This window comes from Fistularia commersonii, chromosome 17, assembly GCF_037954325.1.
Source record: "Fistularia commersonii isolate RoL2024-O1a breed Wild chromosome 17, RoL_Fcom_v1.0, whole genome shotgun sequence".
In the NCBI taxonomy this organism is placed as follows: Eukaryota; Metazoa; Chordata; class Actinopteri; order Syngnathiformes; family Fistulariidae; genus Fistularia; species Fistularia commersonii.
This window is the reverse complement of record NC_141300.1, coordinates 6,418,350-6,440,469: the sequence shown is the minus strand read 5'-3', so window position 1 is coordinate 6,440,469 and position 22,120 is coordinate 6,418,350. Positions and strand designations below refer to the sequence as shown.

The following is a 22,120-nucleotide window of genomic DNA, read 5'->3' as shown; positions in this document are numbered from 1 at the left end:
ACCTGGGTTTTTGCTTCTGCATCCACCAAAGCCCTTCTCGGTCTAAACTACTTGTCAACAGTTTTCAGAAGCCCCTGGGACAGCCATGTCTGAAATGTCTCCTAATGCTTGACTGCCCTTTACCAATGATTTTACCAAGAGTTTGCCCTTTACCACCAGTGAGTTCTCAGGTTGCCACCACAACAAATGCTGATGGTCCTTCTAACCACAGCTCCAGGAAGCCATGTCCATAATAGAGGCTATAAACATAGACAGCATGCAGACATTGGTCGGATTCTGTGTCCTCATTGTAAACAGTCACTGTAGCCGTAGCCTTATTAATTGTGATTAGGTGAATTCATAAGATAGACCGTAGAGGGGTGTGATTTTGCCTTTCTTGAGTACGGTACATCTGGATAGTATTTGTATTCCACCGTCTGCCGCCAGATAAAAAACTGTAACGGCCCAGTCTAATTTCAGAAATCATGGCCTGCTAATTGAAGATAATCCGAAAACCTCAATCCGCGCTTTTTAATTTATCTTTCAAATGTTTGTTGCTGTTTGGACAATGGGAGATAGCTCTTCAACAACAAACGTGTAAACAAGATCCATGGATTATCTTGTGCAGCCAGGCCACGTCTGTTGAGTTATGGTTATGGTCAGTATGATTTGGTAGGTTATGTTTTTGTGCGATATGGATGCAGGATGTCAAACAAAGTAAGTTTTGAGCTGTTTTTGGTTGAAGATGATCTCAAAGGAACATGGATCAACTTTGTGAATCAATTGTGCCAAGCTAAAATTAGACTCTAGCATACATTTATGGCAACATTTTTGGCTCAGCACAGAAAAGTATTTCGTTTTCCAACAGTATATCTGTTTGTGTTTGCCCCAGTAGCCACTATCTTGCAGTTTCCCTTCCAGCCGTGCGCGCTCCCTGCACGCAGCTCTCTGCAGGAAAGCACAGCGCGTCACAACACCGGGGCGGTTTTACGTCTACTAGACCTGGGCGTGGGCTCGACACTCCCCATCCTCTCTCCTCTCACACTGGAGGCACATTGTTCAACGCGGGCTCGCTTTCACTCAGAACCAATGAGAACCTCGGTGCCGCCTGGTGCATTTTTAGCGGCGGAAAACTAAGGTCGTCCCGGGAGATAAGACGGCACGGATATCTCCTGACCGCCGCCGTGCTTCCGCGCGATTCGAACCGAGTTGGACCATCTTCCAGGTCTCCCTCCCTCCCCACCCCGGCTCGCCAACCGAACGCAACTGCCGCTAATTAGAGCCTCGCTGGTTGGTAAGTATGCCCTCCGCAATCTCGCGTCCAGGATATATTGCTGTTTTCGGTCTTATAACGACACTAAAAATAAACAAACAAAAAAAAACCCTTTGGGTGTTTTCGGCAAACGCGTGTTAGCTAGCAACCACAACATCTCATTCACCCCCGGCGAGCCTTATTGACCGATCGCCGCTGGAGTTGAGGCTAACGTTGACACGTCCGTGGGGTTCCGGGGGAGGGGGGGTTAGTTCTGGCCGTGCCTCGGGGTTTGAACCCGCGACGTGGTATATTTCGACGGAAACCCCACGGGTATCCTCCACTAACGTGCTTGTTTAGGTGTTTAAACTTGGTTTCGGGGGGTTGGGAGCGGGGTAGAGCGGCACCCCCGCCCTCCTTCTCCTCCGCCTCCCCGCCCGCAACGCTCTTAGATAAAGAAAGCGAAGGTATGGAAATAGACATACGTGTCGCGGGGGCGTTATTTAGCCCTCCTTGGCCTGTGTTCTGGCCACGGTCCACGCAGGCTGTGCGTGAGGTCGCCGCTGACACACACACACACACACACACACACACACACACACACACACACACACACACACACACACACACACACACACACACACACACACACACACACACACACACACACACACACACACACACACAACAGAGCTAAGGCAGGGTGACGCCCCGTCATTCGGGGTAAAAAAAAATGAATGTATCACTGCGGAAGTCAGATTCCTTCACTCGGCGTTCGAAAATGTGACTGGCAGCTGGTCAGCAGTGTTTGGGGAGTTTGAAAGCAAACAACAGTGTCTGTGTGGCCGTGTGCGAGAGGACGTGTCACCCTCTCTCCCGTCACATATCGTGGACGCTGAAGCGCCAAAGACGAACCTCCTGAAGTAAAACAAGACCTGCAACTATTTCACTAATACTGATTTTTATTTTCATGGCAACCACGTGATTGCCGAATAAATTCTGCCTCTGTTTGTGCACCAAAATATTACCTATTAATAATAATGTAGGTCTTGTAGCCCGTGTTTTGTTCGAGGTGGAACTGTTCAGTGGCGCAATGTGAGTTGTGTCAATTCCACATCAAAAAATGGTTCTGGAAGACTGAAGTGTCTGGGAAACCAGGTGGAGCTAGGTCAGCAGGTGACATAGGTGTGATGTATCTGCTGTCCGCTTCTCCGAGCAGCCGGAGCCTGTTGCCTCCCCACCATTCTGCATCGGATATACTGCTTTCATCCCTTAGTATTTTACTCTTTGATAGGTCTGTGGGAAGATTTCTTTGGCAGGCTTCACCCGGAGGTCATATTTTACAGGCGGTTTGGAAAAACTTTACCTTGTTCCCATCGACACATGTTTCAAGAAGGTTAAACTGAGTTATTTTTGTTAACTAAGTAAGGTGCAGGGGTTGAATAGAGTAGGATCCTGAAGCTGTGCGTACGCTACATTGCAAACAGCCTAGTACGATTCTTCAACAGCCACCCTGATTACTAATGAAACCAAGGATGAATCTGGGGGTGTTTGGTGTCAGATGACACTTTGCGGTTCCTCTAGCTGTCAGTCCTGTGTGAGGAGGTCAGCTGGCCTTTTCAACTCAGCTGCATGCCTCCACTGTCTAACTGTGATTAAATAGCTTAAACAGCGATCCAGTAGGGAAAAGGTCACCTGGAATTTTGTAATTTCATTAATGTTTTCCGGATTTCTATGGCTTATAACCCCTCAAGGATGCCATGGACAGCTGTAAATTGTACAGGACTGGTTCAAAATGTGAAACAAGAAGCCATTCCGCTACATTGACACACTTTGAGTCATTAACCCTGAGAGAGCAGTACAGTGATACCTCATCTGTTGGTCAACACTTATGTTTGGATGCTGTTTAGGAGTATGATGTCATTTGAGTGCAGTAGGAGGGTGCGGTGGGATGTCGTGGTGACTCTGTATTTGACTGTGATACCTCCCAAGAGAGGGTCTCCTTACCATCATAGCGCCATTAAAAATCTATTATCTCTGTTGCAGGCTTGTGGCTCTGCTTGTATGGATTCTTTAACCAATTAAGCACTTTAATGGAGAGTAGTCTGCTTGTTGAGGAAGATGACTATTCATGGGCCATCTTCTCATATTATATGTACTTGTATGGACTAGGGGTGCAACACCTGATATCAGCCTGTTCAATTACCAATAAAACTGGCATCAGTATACATATTGACTGATATGAAAACTTAACTATAGATAAGTCTTTCAGAATACCCATCTTTATTATATCACTCCACTGCGCAATGCTGACTTTTTTGACGGTACACTTGTATAGCTAGAGAAATACTGTAGATGCTAGAAAAATCACTCGTGACATCCCTAGGTTAACCCGAAAACAAACCATGGGTCTGGAGTCAGTTTTCTTCATTAAAAAAAACAAACTGAAAATCCTTGACACTTTATACAGCTAACCATCACCAATGAATCACATGTGATGTACTCACACTAACTCGACTTGACAATCTTGTTTGTAAAACACCTGAAATTAAGTTAAAAGATTAAAAATCCTTTTGAGAGATGAGTTAAACAGTGGTCGTGAGTCTCTGTTACAGATTGCTCATTTACAGCTCCTTCAATCCAGCAGCATTAGGTGACTCAGGTCGAGGCTCACGTCTCTAACTGAAGCCGTATATAAAGATGAATAAACACCACCCTACTCGAGTAAAGGGAGGGCTATATTTGATATTTGGGGTAAGATCTGTTTGAAGCATCTTATTAGTTTAATGAATACTGTATGGGTTTCTACTCTTGCTTACCAGGAATGTACTGGTTTAAATACATTTCAAATGCATTTCTATGTATGTGTTGCTTGTGTTAAAGCCAGACAACATTAACGCAACAGATTCTTAGAGGCTGTAAGTCACTAAATGAATGCCCTGAATTACCCCTTACTGACATATAGCAGCACTGCCATACAATACACAAATCAATGAGCTTGCATTGTTTTAATGCTATAAAGCTGTAAATAATCTTATCCTAATTTATTTGCTTGTTTAAACAGGACCTGCATACCAAGGCTGGGTGTCAGGTTTTTCAGTTATCAATTTTAAATCTTTGACATCATTTGATTCTACTGTATTTATCTTCTTAAATGCTCTGAATAAAATATTTTATTTCTTAACACATAAATGCATCTGTGATGGCTAATGCCCATGTTGCCATTAGTCTATGTCTAGGTGCTGGTCCCATTAAAGAAACCCCCTCACTGGGAGTAATTATCTTGGGAAAATCGCCTTTTTGGTACTTCACATGTCTGAACTATACTTTATACAATCTGATGTTAATGTCAGGGTCTCTAGTGCCAACATCTTAATGGCAAATACCCAAATGGGGTGTCTCTTTGCATTGACAATTATAAGTCCAATATTTGATAGGTATCATGGCTCCAAGAAAGTCCAGCACTAGTTGGGTTATATGTAAGAGTTGCTGTCATTAAACCAATTTGAGGAGGTCCCTGTATATACGCAACAAAAATATAGTCATACAATCAAATCGTTTTGTTAATCTAGTCATAAATGGGGTTTAGGGTTGTTGTATTTCTTTTTTTTACCATTGATACTTCAATTTCATTTTTACAGTTTCCAGGACAACAGTTCCTGCCCATAGTGTAATATGCACTTCACAAGTAGTAAGAGTAGCCCTCAGCCACTCTCCTCCCATCACCTCTCTCACTTCTATGTATTACCCCCCTCCATAAGCTGTCATGTAAGATTATCCTTTTGGACCAGGCTGGGCTCTTGGGTTTCAATAGGAACTGTTAATTTCCCAGACTGGATATGGCATGCTATAAATAACTCAACACACTTGCTGTATAGTGCTTCATGTTCATAAAGTCCGCCGCCAAGCAAAGATATTTGGAACCTTTGAATGAAAAGGGCACTATAACATTGCAGATGGAGCTTGGCTCCTTAAAGCTGATTTCTGTTAATTGAGTCACTCCTTGCTATACGATCATTGTGTTTGACAGAAGCACACAGCAGGCAGTTGAAAACAAACGGCTTGGTGACTGCTCATTGTGGTTGTATTTTTACCCATACACACATGTTGATATCTTTACATGTGCAAATGTGTTCTATTATTGCATGCCTATGGCAATAATTGCAATATAAAAATCTGGATACCATAGTAGAGGTGGAGTCAGTATTTATAGAACACAGATTTTGATTAAAATATCCTCATTGTTTTTTCCTGTGTGGAAGAAAGGAAAATGTACTAATACTAACTGTACTAATAACTGTTAACTCTGGTGGACTTGCCCTAACCTCGAATAACGATTTGCTCAGTTGCAGCCTAGATGTGTGAAAAATGAATCTAGAAAAGTGATAGTATCTTTATCAATGATTAAATTTGCTATTCATGTCCATATGCATGTGTGGATTATTAATCAGCTTCTAGCATGGCCTAGTTTGAGTGGAGATGGCAAAGCTGTCTTGTTTTCCTGCCTCCAGCCTCCCAGCAGCAAGCATGTTGAATTTGCATTTTACTGAGGAAATTTCAATTGTGTGGCAGATGTGCACTTAAGATGTGAAAATATCAGTGGTCCCTGAAGTGTGTATAATGTGAAGTTATCAGACTCTTGTGCATGTGTGTTTTTTTTGTGTCCTACATTTTCCATCTTTCCTTACTTAGCTGGGCATCATACAGGTGGTGTCTGTGTGTGGGTGTGTACATGCTTTTATCTAATCAATTTACAACCAGAACTGCGTTCTCTTTGGTATAAAGTAAATCTTCCTTAACAAGCAGCTGATCTTTCTCTCTTTCTAGATTTGTGTTTGTGTGCGTGTTGCTATTGGCTCATTTAAAGTCATTCTTGAGATTCATCTAAAACAAGTTACAATTGTTTTTATGGAAACAATATTTCCATATAAACAATTGAAGCATCAATCAACCATCAGCTAGTCAGTCTGTGTCTTGTAAATATAATATATAAAGTCATTTTGATAACTGTATTCAGTCTTTTTACTTACATAATCTACTGTCTGATCATGAAGACGTATGTGTGACTAGGGATGGCTCAAACCTTCAGAAATCTACAGAATCATAGAAGCAACATTTTAGTGACTAAGTAATTAAGAAGTATAGAAATCTAGATATCACATTCATGATCCTACCTGCATGTTATTGTTCATCCCAATGTAAACACTGAAACTGAAATATCATGCACAAATATTTTTCTTTTAAGGTCATCTGTCTTGTTGCCTGCTCAGTGGAGGGCACATGATGTACTTCTTCTAAGTTATATGGCTGTCTTCAATTACACTGGCAGTCGGGTGCCCATCTGAACCATTCAGTCCTATGTTGTCATACTTGGTATTGATCATGATTTCATGAAGGGAATTATCCCCTAACCCCTCAGTCTTGTTTAAGGGGTTAGGATAATTCCCTCAATGCTGTGCTTCATAAATATAAGTTGTGTGCTTTTACAAGGGAGCGATTGTTGATATTGGTGACGATGTTCACAATTACCTGTCCCTTTAAGCTCAGGAAATCGGTTGATGAGAGTTTGAGAGAGGAAGAGCTAGAATAGAAAGTTTGCCTCTTTAAACCGTTAATATTGATGGGCCAGTATGGTCTTGACTGATCTTGTCTGTTCCCTCATCAGTACGCGTACAGACACAAATAACATAGAGGTCCTTGCAGAGTTGTTGTATAAACAACACCATATCACCCAAGGACAACTATAGAATGCACATCTGTAACTTTGACCCTCTCCCCCTCTTAATTAAACTGTCTGGTGGCTGTATTAATGTCCCCTTTTGTCTTTGTAATGTGATTTCTACAAGTCAAATGTCAAATACAAGTCAAATGTATTCACCTCAGTTTTGTGTGTAAATTTGGGTGACAAAGCACAAGATAAAGTCCACAAATGTGTTTTCTGGAGGCAAACTAAAACAAACACTGATGTTAACCAGTGAAGGAATGATGGCCCCAGGTATCCTGTCAAGTGTGCAACAGTTTGTGCTATGCCCTTCTTATGAAATCTTGATCAATTCTTCACAAAGGTTTCATGATTTTTTTTTTTAGTCTAGGAACATGCAGCAAAGTCAGAAACTGTGTGAGCCATGTTTGATTCTTTAAATCTGGGCGACTAAGTTTCACTCTGATGCGGTATGACTGTACAAATGACAAGTTAATTTTTTTTTGAGGAAGTGAAATGTGAGCCAGTTTTAACATTTTAATGTTTGTCTTTCTCACGCTTCGATTCATGAATTAAACTAAATTAAAAATAATAAGAGCAACCATTTTCAGAAAATAATATATGAAATAGCAGCAATGCTGCTCTTTCAAAAGAATACAAATTTTACATAAAACTCGTGTCATTTTCAAGTTGAGAAATTGGTGGTGAGTGTAGCTGTTTCTAATGCTGCAGCTGAAGGTATTGTGTGTTCTTGTTTGGGATGTGAAAGTTGTTTTTTTTCCTCAAACACTGAGGTCCGTTTTTTCAAATTTTGCTCTAGTATCCACTCAAATGTATCACTAATTTCAGTGGTCGAAGGTTAACTTTATTGCAACCTCATATCTGTCCCATTCTTGTGAATAATATTCCCGGAGGAAAACAACACCTGACACATTTACCACAGGAATTTATGAATTAACTTTGGAATTTGACTGTCAAAGGTTTTGGTCAATGTGTATGCCAAAATCAGGTTTTTGGCAAACCCTCAGAAATTCCTTTTGCTGATACGGGATCACAATGAAAAGCAAGACAGATGTTACGTATAAAAACTTTCAGGATCAACCTCATTGCAACATGGGCAGTAGGATTGTATGATGTTGTATAAAACAATAGTTGTGATTTTTCTCATTTTGAATGTTGACCATGATTCTCTGGAGACTCCTTGAATTCAAAATGACTGAATATTTGCTTGGTCTGAAATATAGGTTCATGTTTTGTGTTATACGGGGTAAATTCATCCCCAAAAAGCTCTGTTCGTCGGTGTTCTCAACTCTTTCTTACCTGCATTGGAGTCTTCTGGGTTGATGTGTCAACTGTCTCACTGTGAGTCAATGGTGCATCTCTCTTTGGTCTGCATCATATGGGGCAATACAAAGTATATTGAGTAAAAAAACAAGACCATTTGTTTTAAACCAAGACCACTTATTTTGATGCAGCTCATGTCACTAAATGAAATTGTGGTACATTTGGCAAAATATTTGAATTAACTGCTGAAAAAGGTTTACAACTGTGGCAAGATTTATAGTTGTTGTCAAACTGAAAGTGAAAGTAAATGGTTACAAATGGTTGGTTGGTTGGTTGGTTGGTTGGATGTTGCACTGGCGTTCCTAGTGATTTTCCAGTGATCTCACCTTGATGACATTACCTTGCCATTCATTGCCGTCCTTATGATGTCAAACCAAGACCGTAACCATGGGAGGTTTATGTGGTTGCTATGGGCCTCCAGCACACTACATTAGTGGTTAGCCATGGGCTTAGTCTGACTAGCCCTAGCTCGCATATGACTTAATCTTGTAAAACGTCAAATATAGCCTCATGGCTTTCTTATACTGACTCATCTGTCATCATGTCTAATACAGGGCTGGCATTGAGGCATTTGCAGGTCAGAGATTTGGTAATTTTCTGGTAAATTTGCTGTAAGATGAGTAATATATTGCCACAGTTTGCAGCAACACCACCCATATGACTAGTTTCTCTATCCACTGATTTAACACTTCTGGAATTTCACTGGCCAGCAGTGCTGAGATGGCGGTGATGCAGGCGTTCTGTGTGTCTTTATACTTGCTCCCGACCATAGATCTACCCATGGAAGGATATAGAGAATAGGATTAGATCGAGAAGGTTGATTTGCTGTGGCGACCCTTGAAGGGAAAGGAGAAGAAAAAGATAGATCTACGCATGGAACTATCTGATTTGTGCAATATCAAAAATAATGATTTTATAACGATAACCTGAGCAGTTAGCATAGTTGTCACCATTTCTGCCATCTATTGTAACAGCATTTGAATGTGTGATTTAATTTTCTGATTGAAGGACAACCATTTCTTAAGACAGTAAGATGACTGTATTTTGCTCTCTGATGTCCTTTCAAATCCAAACCATCACAGTGCTTGACGTACTTTTTGCTGCACTGTTGTAGACCAATTGTGCATATCATCATCTAAACTGTGTTTGATATTTCTTCATATTTTCTCAAGAGATCAACATGTACCTTTAATAATGTACCCAGATTTATAACCAGGGTCCCCTTGTTACGTGGATTAGGCCCATTAAGTGGGTTCAGCAGGTCCACAGGGACCAACTTGAGGCATCAAATCATACTTTAGGTCGTTTGTTGGTCTGTTATGGATGAAACACTCACTTATCTAAAAACAAGGAAAATTTTCCAAAAGCTGTTGAATAGAAGATGTTAAAGACATTTTAGCATGTAAATGTTTTGTTTATCTGATTTTGAATTCCTCCATTTATTTTTTTCATTTAGATTTCATATTCTAATTTCTGCCTTCCAATTTGGCTTTGTTGTTTTGTGTCCATCTGATTTCAAGGGTTGGCTTTTTTAATGTGAAGACAAAGTGATGAGACTCAGGCTCCTAGGGTCCCATCACCAACAACCCCCTCACCCCCACACCCATCCACACACACATACACACTCACATGCACGCACAGTGAGCAGGAGAAGATTAGAACATTGAGTACCTTCAGCACATTTTTAACATTCCCCCTTAAGGGTCCCAACTAGCCCCTATCGCATGCACGCACGTGCATGCACACACAAACTCAAACCACTGATCTTTCTTACCGTTGGACTGTAACTGCTTGCTTCATCTTTATGTTAGCCCAGTGGCAGAGTAGCATATTCAAGCTGAATATTATCCCTAACATACTTATGCTCCTTTTCAGGTTGTTGTGTTAAACAACTCCCTTTTTCCTTCCAGGAGTGGTGTGTGGTGAACAGCAGTAGCAGCAACAAAGATGACAGAGTATAAGCTTGTGGTGGTGGGGGCTGGAGGTGTTGGCAAGAGTGCACTCACCATTCAACTGATCCAAAACCACTTTGTGGATGAATATGACCCTACCATAGAGGTATGAGTCTTTTACTTGCAAATGGCGATATGGGTAAACAAATAACCGGAAAGGTGTGTATGTGTGTGTGTATGTATGTATGTATGTATGTATGTATGTATGCATGTATGTGTGTATGTTTGTGTTTATATATATATATATATATACATATATATATATATGCCTGGGTATGAAAGATTAAATGGCTAATCTCACATCAGCACTAATAGTTTGTCTTCAGCACGATGAGGGTCCTTGAATTGAGATTTTATTTTGGGTTGTCTTTCTAAACCCAGTGTCATCTTATAGCAATCTAACAAGTTAAAAAAGATGAAAAAAATGTAGTGTTTTTTTTAACAGAAGTTAGAATAGAGATTACAGAGTAGACAATTTTGAACAGATGGCTTCTAAGGTTTGACTTAAACTGAAAATACAATTAAATGTTTATTAAAACCTTCTGACTGTAATGTTCAGTTGCAACCAGGAGATTTTCATTAGCATGTAAATGAAATAAATGTGGCACATCATGATTTGACGAAATGTTGGGTTTTTTTTTGGAACTGCTTTATAGTACTAAATAAACTTCTGTTCAACTTTAACAAATTTCTTAATTTCAGTGAATGCTATTAAAGAATATTGATTGTCATATGCAAAAGTGCAAGCAGAATTTTAATGTGATATGTCACTCAAGGGCTTTCTGAAGTTTTACTCTTTCTAAATAATGAGATGTATTGTAATCATAATGGCCATAATGAATGGCTCAGTTTTATGCACAGCTGTTAAAACCAAAAAAATGCTTTGGCACTGCCCCTTCAGATGGGGTTGGAAAAAATTAGTATTTTTTTTTTTATTTCAATAAACTTTCACATGAAATTTTTTGCCTTAACTCTTCAGATATACAAAAAAATTGTGAGACAATGCAGAGTTTGGAAAAAAAAACAACTGCAAATGAGAATGTTTTGTCCTGCCCCCCCCCCCCCCCCCCCCCCAGACTTTTCTCTAGTTTCTCTCTCTTATTCTCACCACGCCTGCCTCTGGCCAGACAATGTCCTTTTTGTGTATTTGCATTCCTGGCCCCTATGCTCTAATAAACAAAGGGAGGGCACTCCCCTATTTTTGTGGCTTCGCACTGGAAGGCTAAATACAGGCTACACCACCCGGTTACTATGATTTCCTAGTATTAATCTGAACTGGAAGTAGTAGGAAAGGGATGACCAATACCAACTACTTAAACTAGTGGTTATTGAGTTTAGCGGTGAGGCCTTTTGGAGGGGCAAAGTGGGTGTGAAGCTCAGAGGACCAAAGAGACAATCAGCTCATTGAATACATGTTACGCTTGAATTATTAAAAAAAAAAATTACTGATGATGTTGAATTTATTTATTAACGTAGAGCTTAAATTGTTCTTGATTAGTGTGTTTGACTACTATAAATAATTGATCAAAGTTGTGTCGTAATGGAGGAGTCTTGGCAATGGAGGGCCTTGCCAGAAAAGCTTCAGAATGATAAATTACAACTTTGTAAGTGTGCACTTGCTGCATAAGCTGGAGTGACCAGGACAGCATTCTAAATGACAGACACACAGTTGCCTTTGTCAGCCAAAGGGTAATCCTGTCTAAGTCTTATATATTGTGACTGTTTTAAGATAAGACTGATATCTGTCATGTGTCCTAAATGTTGACCTCTTCTCACTCTCTGCAGGATTCTTACAGGAAACAGGTGGTGATTGACGGGGAGACCTGCTTGCTAGATATCCTGGACACTGCAGGTCAAGAGGAGTACAGTGCTATGAGAGACCAATATATGAGGACAGGGGAAGGTTTCCTCTGTGTGTTCGCCATCAATAACACCAAGTCATTTGAGGACATTCACCAATACAGGTTCGGCATAGACACTGGGGCAACCTGAAATCATGATATTGATTTTCAAGGTTTATGGGATCAAGTGTTATAAACCGTAACACATATATTTGCTGGTTGGGTCAAGCACAGTCAGGGGTAGACTTATATCCTAAATCATTTGGTGTGCTTGTTTTACAGGGACTCCCTTGGGTTCGTGCATGTGCATGTCTGTGCTATTTTTCTGCAGTAGTTGGATGATGTCATGCTGTAGCATTTAACATGGCTAAAGAAAGCTTAGCCCCAAACAGGAGGATTACAGCACGATGCCAATGAAATCGATCCTGACTCAATTAGACAAGCAGGGAGAGGTAGTGCTCCCAAGGACAGGGAAGGAGAAAGGCATGGAGGAGGGGGAAACTTCCAACAGCAGTTGACTGTTTTTTTTCCGCTTTGCCCATTTTTCTCTGTGTGGACATATCAGGAAACTGTGTTCATCATTGTAGGTAGGAAGTAAAACAGGCAACATATTAACTTTGCCAGCTTTTGCAGGTTTAATTACATAGACTTATTTGGCTTACTTCCATTTCACAGGCTTTTTTGACCAAATTTACTCAACATATCAATCACTGTACATTATTAAGTATGATATATTGCTCCAATGGAAAGCCACAATTTAAATTAACTATATGAGCTAGCATACATGAACACTAACTAAATACCCCTTCTGATACCCTGTATTCAAATTTATTTCTTTGCATCTAAACATAAGATCCTTGTTGTGCCATGCTCAGGATGGCATCAATTTATATTGTTTGCTGTTTACCATTTAAAAACCCTGGTAAGAGCTCCCTCACTTGCATGTAACTAGTCCATAATTTTGAAGTGGGTAAACACAGTAAGCAGGGCTGATGGCAGATGGGTCTCTGCTGACTGAGGTTGCTGTGTCCTGCTGCACTGTGGTGGGGCTCAGATTGATCTGACCAGCTCCTTGCAGTCACTTCCCCCTAGCTGCCTGCTGCTTGTCGCTGACTGCTGTAGTGATGAGGTAATGCTGTTTGCCGCCTGCCTGTTGTCCATCCCTACCCCTCCCTCTTTCCTCTCCACCTCCCTCCCTCGTCAGTGCAGCACAACCCTGCACCAGCAGCCCCTGCATCACCCTCAGGGTCCTAGAGCTCCCTGGGTGGTTGGCGCCCAGCGGTGGAGCTGCTGTTGTTTATAAAGGAGGGAGGATCCCTGAGACGAACATGTTAACATGACTAAAATCCTGGAGTTATACCTCAAGCAGAAGCTGGCAAAATCAAGGACTTTATACTTTGTGGGTGTTGTCATATGTGAATTCATATATCTGTTCTGCAGACAATGTGAGAGACTCTGAGGATTTATTATGGAAAGGTAGATGAGATGAGAGATGAGAACAACTTTATTTATACCGAAGGAAATTGTTGTGCCAGAGTTTCAAGTAAAAAAACATAACAGTAATAGATAATAGTAGAAAGGAGGAAGAATAAGAATACAATGAAATATGAATTGTCTAAACTGTTAACTGTAACTACAAAGATTGAAGATTCCCTGCGGCTGAGGGAAGAGGAATTAAAAAGTCACAGATGAAGGAACACAATGACCTTTCATGGCCTTGAATTTCATACATTTATCAGCTAAAAGGCATTTGCACTGTTACTCCATAGACTTAACTAAATGTACTATAAAATTTACAAAATTGAAAAGTAAGTTATTCTAATGAAATCCGTTTAAGGCAAGGGTCAACAACAGGTCATTTAAGGAAATGGCTTGAGAAACAGTGCTCTCTAGTGGTTAAGACATGCAATTTGGTTGAATTTATATTGTATATCATTTTTCAGCTTCACAATGTTTTTGTGACATTTACAGAGAACAGATTAAGCGTGTAAAGGACTCAGATGATGTTCCCATGGTTCTTGTGGGAAACAAATGTGACCTCCCAGCTCGCACAGTGGACACCAGGCAAGCCCAGGAACTCGCCCGCTCCTATGGCATTCCCTACATCGAGACCTCAGCTAAGACACGACAGGTTGGTGCAGGACAACAAGTGTCCAACCCAATATTTTGACACCTGTACATGCACTGATGTCCCTACACTCTGTGTGATCATTTTCCGGTCCTTGAAAGACCTGAAAAAAGCTAGTGAATTTCCACATATTACCATATCCTCAAGACTATCCGCTTTTGCTCATTAACAAAAGGTCCACCTATGCTGTTCAATTTTGATGCACATGTATAATAATCATGTCCACAAAGAGCCCTGCAGCATTATGTAATGTGTATAGCTGTTAGTATTTTATTATGCTGCAGGCAATGACTCAGTCAGGTTACCTTGGATTGAAAGCAGAGCAGAGCTCGACGTAAAAGACCTCAGAAGTACAAGTAGCCTCACAGTCCCCGCTATGTGACTCATTGTCACACATTTTGTAGCAATGCAGAAACTCACACATTTATCACCGATGTGGCAGAATGTCATTATAAAGAAGGAAGTTAAATAAATTCAATACATAATTCTGTAAAGAAATCATTCTAAATGACAAAACAGCATTTCATCATAATGATGGTAAGTCTCTCAATAGTGAAAGAGCACCTAAGAGCTGAGCTGCATCCACTTTGCTTCTCTTACTTGTGGCAATATAATTCATGTTGGGATTTAATTCATCATCTGAAAAACAATATAATACTGTCAGTTCAATATTCTCACAATGAATGGAAAAGGTTAAAAACTAAAAGTGAAATTTTATTTGTCTCTTGTTTTGCAGGAAGCAGCTAATAAAGTGTTTCGAACTTGTTTGACACTTATTCAATTGCTCTTATTCAATTGCTTTTCTCTTTTTTGTTTTCGACAATTTATTTTTAAATCAGGTAATTTTTTAAAATAATTTATGTGTTTCTTTTTCCAGTATCTGCATACAAATATTAGGCAATTTTCTTTCAATTTTTTTTAGAGATTTTCAACAAGTGAAGTCTTTTTCACATCATTTGTTTTAAAATGGGGAAAAAATAAATCTTTTCAGTTACTTGTCCAGGACATAAAGTTAGTTGATGTTAGAGAAGAGGATACAGAGCAGAGAATAGGGATATATGGAGGAGGTTGATTGGCTGTGGTGACCCCTGAAGAGAAATCTCAAAGAAAAAGAGGAAGACGACTTGTCTGCAGTACTTTGAATTTGTCTTTACCTGCCAGAAACATCCTGTTGAAGTTTGGGACAGGCTTTCTTTTAGGTTTCTTTGTTTAAAGTCATCACACCCAGTTCAAAATGTGATGGAAATAAACAAGTATTTGGCTTACTAATCAGCGCCACATTTCGCATAAAAGATGACCTGATAACCTTTCAAACCTGAAAGGTATAACATTACAATGTTCTAGATGAAACATTTCGTCGGCTAGCACCCTGGGCTTTAAAGGAATAAACCTCTAGGAAAACCCTCTGTGTCCTCGGTGCTTGTATTGTGCACAGCTATGAATGGAAACTGCAGTCGTGTAGCTGGTACAGAACTGCAAGGCGCTTCTCTCAGTTATTTATTTTATTTGTTTTCATGGTAACAGGGAGTGGAGGATGCTTTCTATACACTGGTCAGGGAAATCAGACAGCATAAGCTGAGGAAGCTGAACCCTCCAGATGAGAGTGGCCAGGACTGCATGAGCTGTCGCTGCGTGGTATCTTGATGCAGGTCAGATATATTATTTTCTTCTCTTTAGTAGCATGGTGTCTCAGTGCCAGTAGTCAACCCATATCATTCAGTGCTAATGTCTTAAAACAGCAGTAATGTATTAATGGTGACTTTTCAACTTCCCACAGGTCACTGTTGCACATTGTAGAGAAATGCTACTGCACGAAGTGACAGCATGGACTTGAAGAAAGAAAGATGAAACTTCTCAATGATGAAATATAAACTTTTTTTAAGAAAAAAAAAGAGTGATTAAGGCAAAAGCTCTCAAGGAAACCAAAAGAGCTGATGGAAGCGCAGACCTTTCTGAAGAGGAGGATCTGGACGGATGCCCAAGTGGCTCGTTGAACAAGCCTGGTCCGATGCCCCCCCCCCTCCCTCCGCCCCTTTTCGCTTTCTTTTTGTTGGTCCAATGCAGACCTGTGAGCAACACCACTAATGACTAATGCCCCCTCCAGTGTGGTCTCACTGGGTATCAGTTTCTGCTAACTTATTTTTTTTTTTCAGTCTCAACACTGGTCATAATGGGGGGGCGTCTGAATGCCTCCCATCTTGAAACCCCTATTCCATCCCTCAACTGCCCCTTCCCCCCGGCTTCAAACTGGAAAGATCGACTGGCTTAAAATGGATTGAATTGGAATGGACCCATTCACATCCCCCCATCACCACAGCCCATCCTATTCCACCTACCTGCCTATGGGGGTAGTGGCTGACATATCAGAATTACTTTAATTTGTTGTTTTTTTAACAGTTTGCCTAGCCGTCAAAAAAGGAAAAAAATGGTGTATTTTGTTTTTGATATGGAACATTAAGTGAGTGGATGATGTAAAAGTCACTGAGCGCTATGAGAGGGAAGGTTGTCAATTTCAGATGGTTTGATATTTCCAAGACCCACCTGACGTGATTGGAATTCTAATTAACTGAATGGAGGAATAAGTTTTTGTTCAGAATGCAGCTGCGTTTTATCCTTACATGTTTCTTTGCTAAGAGTTGTCTTTGTGAAATAATAATGATGATGATGATAATAATAGTAATGGATAGTGTGTGTAGGTGCTGGTGCAATAGGATTCTTTACTGTCTAATATACAAAGTATTGGGAATAAACCACCACTCATGACTACTTATCTCCTTTTTCTATTTGACTTTATGAAGGAGAGGTACAGCACAATAAATAAAACATTGCAGTTGTCATCTACATAGCTGGAGGGTGGAGGAAAACTTGGATAATAGGTGCAATTATGCTGTGAAAGATTACGGTTTTAGACATAAACAGACATATATTTCTCTGGTTTGTTTCAGCAGCTGCACGATTTACAACTGTTATGTTCATGGTTATTACAACTATTCTTCAGTTGCAAGAATGGTTCCTCATGGTTAATAAGGCTCAGGAAACAGGGATTCGGAAGGTCCTGGAAACTACATGTTACCAGAGAACTTTGCAGAGGGTAAAACACAAGTCCTGCCTCATCAGACCTCAGTTTTTCCACGTATCATACTGTCTTCAAAGTGCTCCTCTTTCTCTGCTCTTTGGAAATAGAACAGGAGCTGATCATGTCAGAATCATATTTACTGTATACCTGGGAGAACTGTCTGATAGGTGGTGATTTACCAGGCGCTTTGTTTTTCAGCTCTGCCTTGCTTGTGCTCTCCCCACTGCCGGGTTAATTTTCTGCCTAAACAAGAGACTGCTCTGTGTGTACTTCACCTCATCTTTTAACTAGTCTGTACCTCATAATACAGCAAGCTCCACTTGGAGGCATGTTGTCTTTTTTTATATTTTATTTTTGCTGCATTATTTGTGTGCAACAGAAAGATTGATACATGTTGAGTTGGAACATGTGTACATAATTTGCAGACAGGACAAACTTCCCCAAAACACTAGTCAGAATGTTTAAAGGGTTTTCTCTGTATTGACACTCATCTGAATGTGATTGTTCATGACTGAACAGGAAAAAAAAGATGTTTCTCGAGACAAAGCCCAATAAAAGCCAGTTTGCCTTACTCCCATGTTACTGTACGATGGTTTGGGGGTGAATATCCTTTTAAAAAATGACGTTTATCAATTTATTGGACGTGTTGAGTTTAGTTTCCCAGGTCACGTTGTGCAGATGACAAGTCATGAAAAATGGCTGATGTTCCAGACAATTTGAAGTGGGTTTCGGGAAACATGGATGTTTAAAACACTTAAAAACATTTTGATTTTGGACTAATTGATATTTGTACAGTAAGTGTGACTTTCTTTTTTACATTACATAACAATTTCTATTATTCTTTGGATGATCAGATATTTAAGAAATTGACCACAAACTGTAACTTTGTCTTGATATTGTTTTGGAGGAATGTAAGATGTAAAAATAATGTAGGATTTTCAGACGTCTAAATTTTGCACCATGACCCTCCTTTATTTTAAAAAATCCTTTCACTTTTACCCATTATACTGAAATCTCTTAGTTTGTAAGAGTCCTGGTCATATGCTTGTCACTTTTCCTGTCAAACTTAAAGCAGCAAATCTAAAATAACACAACAATTCCATGAATCTATGCATAAAATGATCATTAGAATATCAGTGTCTTGTTGTGCAGACACTTAGCCAGAAACCATAGATATATCTGCTCAAACTAGGCAAGCGTGACAGACACTTTATGGACCATCAAAGGTTTTTACTCAAAAGACACAAAGGGCTGATTTCTCCTTTGAAACAATGGAATGAAGGTGCAGAAGTAATTTGTGAACATGTTAGCTGTCTAGCTATTTAAGATGTATTTACTCTTAAAAAAAAAATGCGTCAAATGTATTGCTGGACAGGAATAAAGATGTCAAGTTGAACTGACTCGCTCCTAGTTATTTGTCATTTGCAGCCACCTAGAGGCTGTGCCAGACCATGGCAATGACCATGACACCCCACCCAGCAGAGAAGGGCTCGTTAGATGAAGTAATGGGTATATTTACCGTTACAGGGCTGTAAACCAGAAAGGCAGGCTGTTGTGTATGGTATTATTGCCACAATTTACAGCCAGGAAAAGGGTTCAAAGGTAAGTCATAAAACTTGTATTTACCTGGGTTCATTATCACCTGTCAAAAAAACAAAAATGTATGATTGTAACTTTGGTGTACTGGTTTAAAAGAGTAACTATTGACACACCAGTAGAAATCTGATTTAAATGTAAAAGAAGGTTTGAAAAACAAGTTGCGTGTACTAATCTAAAAGCAAACAATTGAATTATCTGTGTCGTGTTTTCACTATAATTTGGCCTGCAATTTAAAACAGACATGTAATTGTTACTGTAAGAAAACAAATTTCACTTTTGACACCCGTGATGCTTGTTCAGAGTGTGTGCCCTAGATCAAAAGTTTCAGGGCGTGGGATTCTCACAGCCGACACTCGTATTGGCCTCCATTGGTCATAAAGTTGGGAGACATCTATAAGTATGAGACACAGGAAGAACCAAAGGTTAGTTTGAGTCGGGGATTTAGGCAGTAGAAAGAAAAATACACTTATTTTCAGACCCACGGTAGTCATGGCATTCTGCTTAGATACCATAAAGAAAATGCTGCCTAAGGTAAGAAGTGCTCGAGTGCTGTTGTCGATAAAAACTGCAGACTACAGTTGTGATATAATGTTGGTTTCCAGTGTCTTATTTTCTCATTCTTTGTTATTCTGGTTATCCTCTTCCATGAAGACATATCATCGGAGACACGTTGCTGATGAAATATATGTTGCGCTGATTCACTTCAACAGCCTCACACCCTGCATGGATCAATACGGTACAAACCTAAACACAACTATTTTTCCTTTTAGCTACTCTCTTCGGGGCTCGCCACAGCGAATCAGCCTCCTCCATCTAACCCTATTCTCTGTATCTCCTTCACTCACACCAACTAAATTCATGTCCCCTTTTACCACATCCATAAAACACAACCACTCTTGCAAAATTCATAATCATGTTGCTGATCTGACATGATGAAAATGTCAACATTTGGCTCTGATTGTTTTCCATGAAGTTTATAATGATGGAACCACAAAGGTCTTGGTGAAACTGACAGGAACTATACCTGCAATTTTCAAAGGTGAGTCACATTTTATTTACATTCACAACATCTCTCACAGACATTCCATGATTAAATAGTTTCCATGTTCTTCTGCAAGACGTGATCTACAACATTCCCATCTGCTTGTGGCTGGAGGAGAGTTACCCAAGGACAGCTCCCATCTGCTACGTCAAACCCACAAAGGAAATGATGATACTTAGAGGAAAGTACATCTCCAACAATGGAGAAGTCCTGCTGCCATACCTAGAGGAGTGGAAGCAGGTGAGGGACTCCAGATGTATGAATGACAGCAGCGCAATGAAGATACAAATGCATAGCTGACTGTTCCATCCACATCGCAGGGTCAGTGTGACCTGGTGAGTTTGCTTCAAGTGATGACTGCGATGTTTGGCGATGTCCCTCCTGTATGTGTGAAGTATCATCCTGAGACTGAACCAAACTATTGTAAGTAACATTTGGACAGACAAAGGGCAGGTTCAATTTCAAGGGTGCCAGGAGGTATGGAAAATTTTGAGTTTAAAAAGTTTCAATATCAATAGTGGGAGATAAAGTCAAGGTATGAAAAAACATATTGAACTGAGATAATAGTACCTGATTTTGAAAAAAAAAACAAAAAAAAACAAAACAAAACAACAGATGCGAATTAATGAACAAGTAGCATTCCTTTTTAATATTCAAATAAAAAATTATGGGTGTACTGCTCTAACAAAAATGTATGTTTTAATTTGCTACTTTAAAATCATGATTCGCAATCTGTTTCTATTTATATGTTTTAACTTTTTGAAAGTTTTGTCCCAAACTCATGCTTATAATCTCAGGATTTATCTCTTTCCTTTTCTATTCCTGATTGCATTTTTTGTTTCCACAAATATCCGGGCCATCATTCGTTTTCTCTTTTACTTTTCTATGGACCTTATTGTCTATTGGACTGTTTTGGCTTATATGAGTATTGATACTATATGACGTGTCATGATTCGTAACTGGGTCACATTTGATAAAGTGCAAGATTGTTTGGCACTCACACACTTTGACCCTTTTGATATGTCCTTTTAGGCCGGTTGCAGGTGCAAAGGAGGGAGGAAGTTCTTTCGAACCCCGACGGCAGTCGTTATCTATCTTTACCCAGAGACGATGGTCAACCTTTCCACTCAGAGACTGAGACCAACTGTTAGTGGAATCAAGACCTTATATTTTCTTTTGTTCTGTCTGTGATGTTTTTTAAATAATGTGTACAGTTTGAGATGGCGTCTATTCATTTTTTCAAGTCTATCCATTTTTTGGCGCTTTCTGCTTTGAAGATATGATGAAAAGGTATTTAATCATATTGACTCCTTGAAAATGTTTGAATAGGTGCAGAAATAAATTTGGCATTCAGCATTTGGCAGTCATTACAAGCTGATAAATCAGCAGTCAGAAGCATTTAAGATTCCAATAAATACTTTTCATTAGTTTTTTCTTTGGAATTGCTTTTTTTTTGTGACTTGATGCTTCCAACTTTTGACATATGATCAAATCTATATAGCAAGATGAATTGAATGAATCTGAAAAAATACAACCCCCCCACTGAAACACTACTGTGTCATAAGGTAGAAATGCAGTCAATGCTCTGCGATTGGCATTAATGGGAAAAATTAAAAATAGATAAAAGGCATGGTGAATTTATTTTTTGCTACATTAAAGTATGTATATGTCTAACAAATGTTATGATTTGGAGGTAAAAAATATGCTTTGTAACATTAGACAAAATATATAAAACAACCAAAAAAAAAAATTATTGGCAATTGAATTAACAAAATGATTACAATAATAAAACAGATTCGCACTGGCAAACAGATGTTTTAAACTGTTTTGCCTCAGTAGTGGTGCCATATTTGGCATTTCATCGAAATGCATTTAAATGCCAGAAATGATGACAGAAATAAGTGGGCTAAGATGCTGCCATTTTCTATAGGGTCGGGACTAAATAAGATTAAACTATAAACTCTAGTTTCAATTATTTTAATACATATTAATTTAATACATAAGTAACTGAACCGTAAATTAATTTATATCACCTATCAAGATCGCCGCTGCTGTTAACTGCACTATTCGGAAAACCACGCCTTCGTGCATCCGATGTCACCGAAAGACCGGAAACCCAGGTGGAATGCCGGAAATTCTTCTAGAAGACGATTGAATTTTTTGTCCTTTTGTATTTTACTCTAATCGTTTTAGCTAAATACCTTAT

The 22,120-nt window shown here is 39.5% G+C and overlaps 2 protein-coding genes and 1 long non-coding RNA gene across 6 annotated transcripts; all 3 read left to right on the top strand.

Annotated features, from left to right (window-relative positions):
- Nucleotides 1-957: 957 nt before the first annotated feature.
- LOC147224885 (GTPase HRas) lies at nucleotides 958-18,673 on the top strand. The gene is made up of 6 exons (XM_086162609.1): nucleotides 958-1,273; nucleotides 10,187-10,334; nucleotides 12,014-12,192; nucleotides 14,041-14,200; nucleotides 15,722-15,846; nucleotides 15,975-18,673. The coding sequence occupies exons 2-5, from the start codon at nucleotides 10,224-10,226 to the stop codon at nucleotides 15,839-15,841; spliced, it is 570 nt and encodes a 189-aa protein (XP_086018735.1). The 5' UTR covers nucleotides 958-1,273; nucleotides 10,187-10,223; the 3' UTR covers nucleotides 15,842-15,846; nucleotides 15,975-18,673.
- A 71-nt stretch (nucleotides 18,674-18,744) lies between these two features.
- On the top strand, nucleotides 18,745-21,341 carry LOC147224883 (tumor susceptibility gene 101 protein). 4 transcript variants are annotated; one of them, XM_086162607.1, is made up of 7 exons: nucleotides 18,791-18,875; nucleotides 19,173-19,294; nucleotides 19,524-19,608; nucleotides 19,846-19,911; nucleotides 19,991-20,154; nucleotides 20,235-20,337; nucleotides 20,947-21,341. In XM_086162607.1, exons 3-7 carry the CDS (start codon nucleotides 19,596-19,598, stop codon nucleotides 21,063-21,065), a joined length of 465 nt encoding a protein of 154 aa, XP_086018733.1. In that variant the 5' UTR covers nucleotides 18,791-18,875; nucleotides 19,173-19,294; nucleotides 19,524-19,595; the 3' UTR covers nucleotides 21,066-21,341. The 4 variants fall into 4 exon arrangements, with proteins under 4 accessions (XP_086018734.1, XP_086018733.1, XP_086018732.1 ...); XM_086162606.1 differs by having other exon boundaries at nucleotides 19,173-19,403; XM_086162608.1 differs by lacking the exon at nucleotides 19,173-19,294 and having other exon boundaries at nucleotides 18,745-18,875.
- On the top strand, nucleotides 20,337-20,526 carry LOC147224884 (uncharacterized). Its single transcript, XR_015107335.1, has 2 exons — nucleotides 20,337-20,391; nucleotides 20,450-20,526. It is a non-coding gene; the product is annotated as an uncharacterized LOC147224884 (long non-coding RNA).
- Nucleotides 21,342-22,120: the final 779 nt, after the last annotated feature.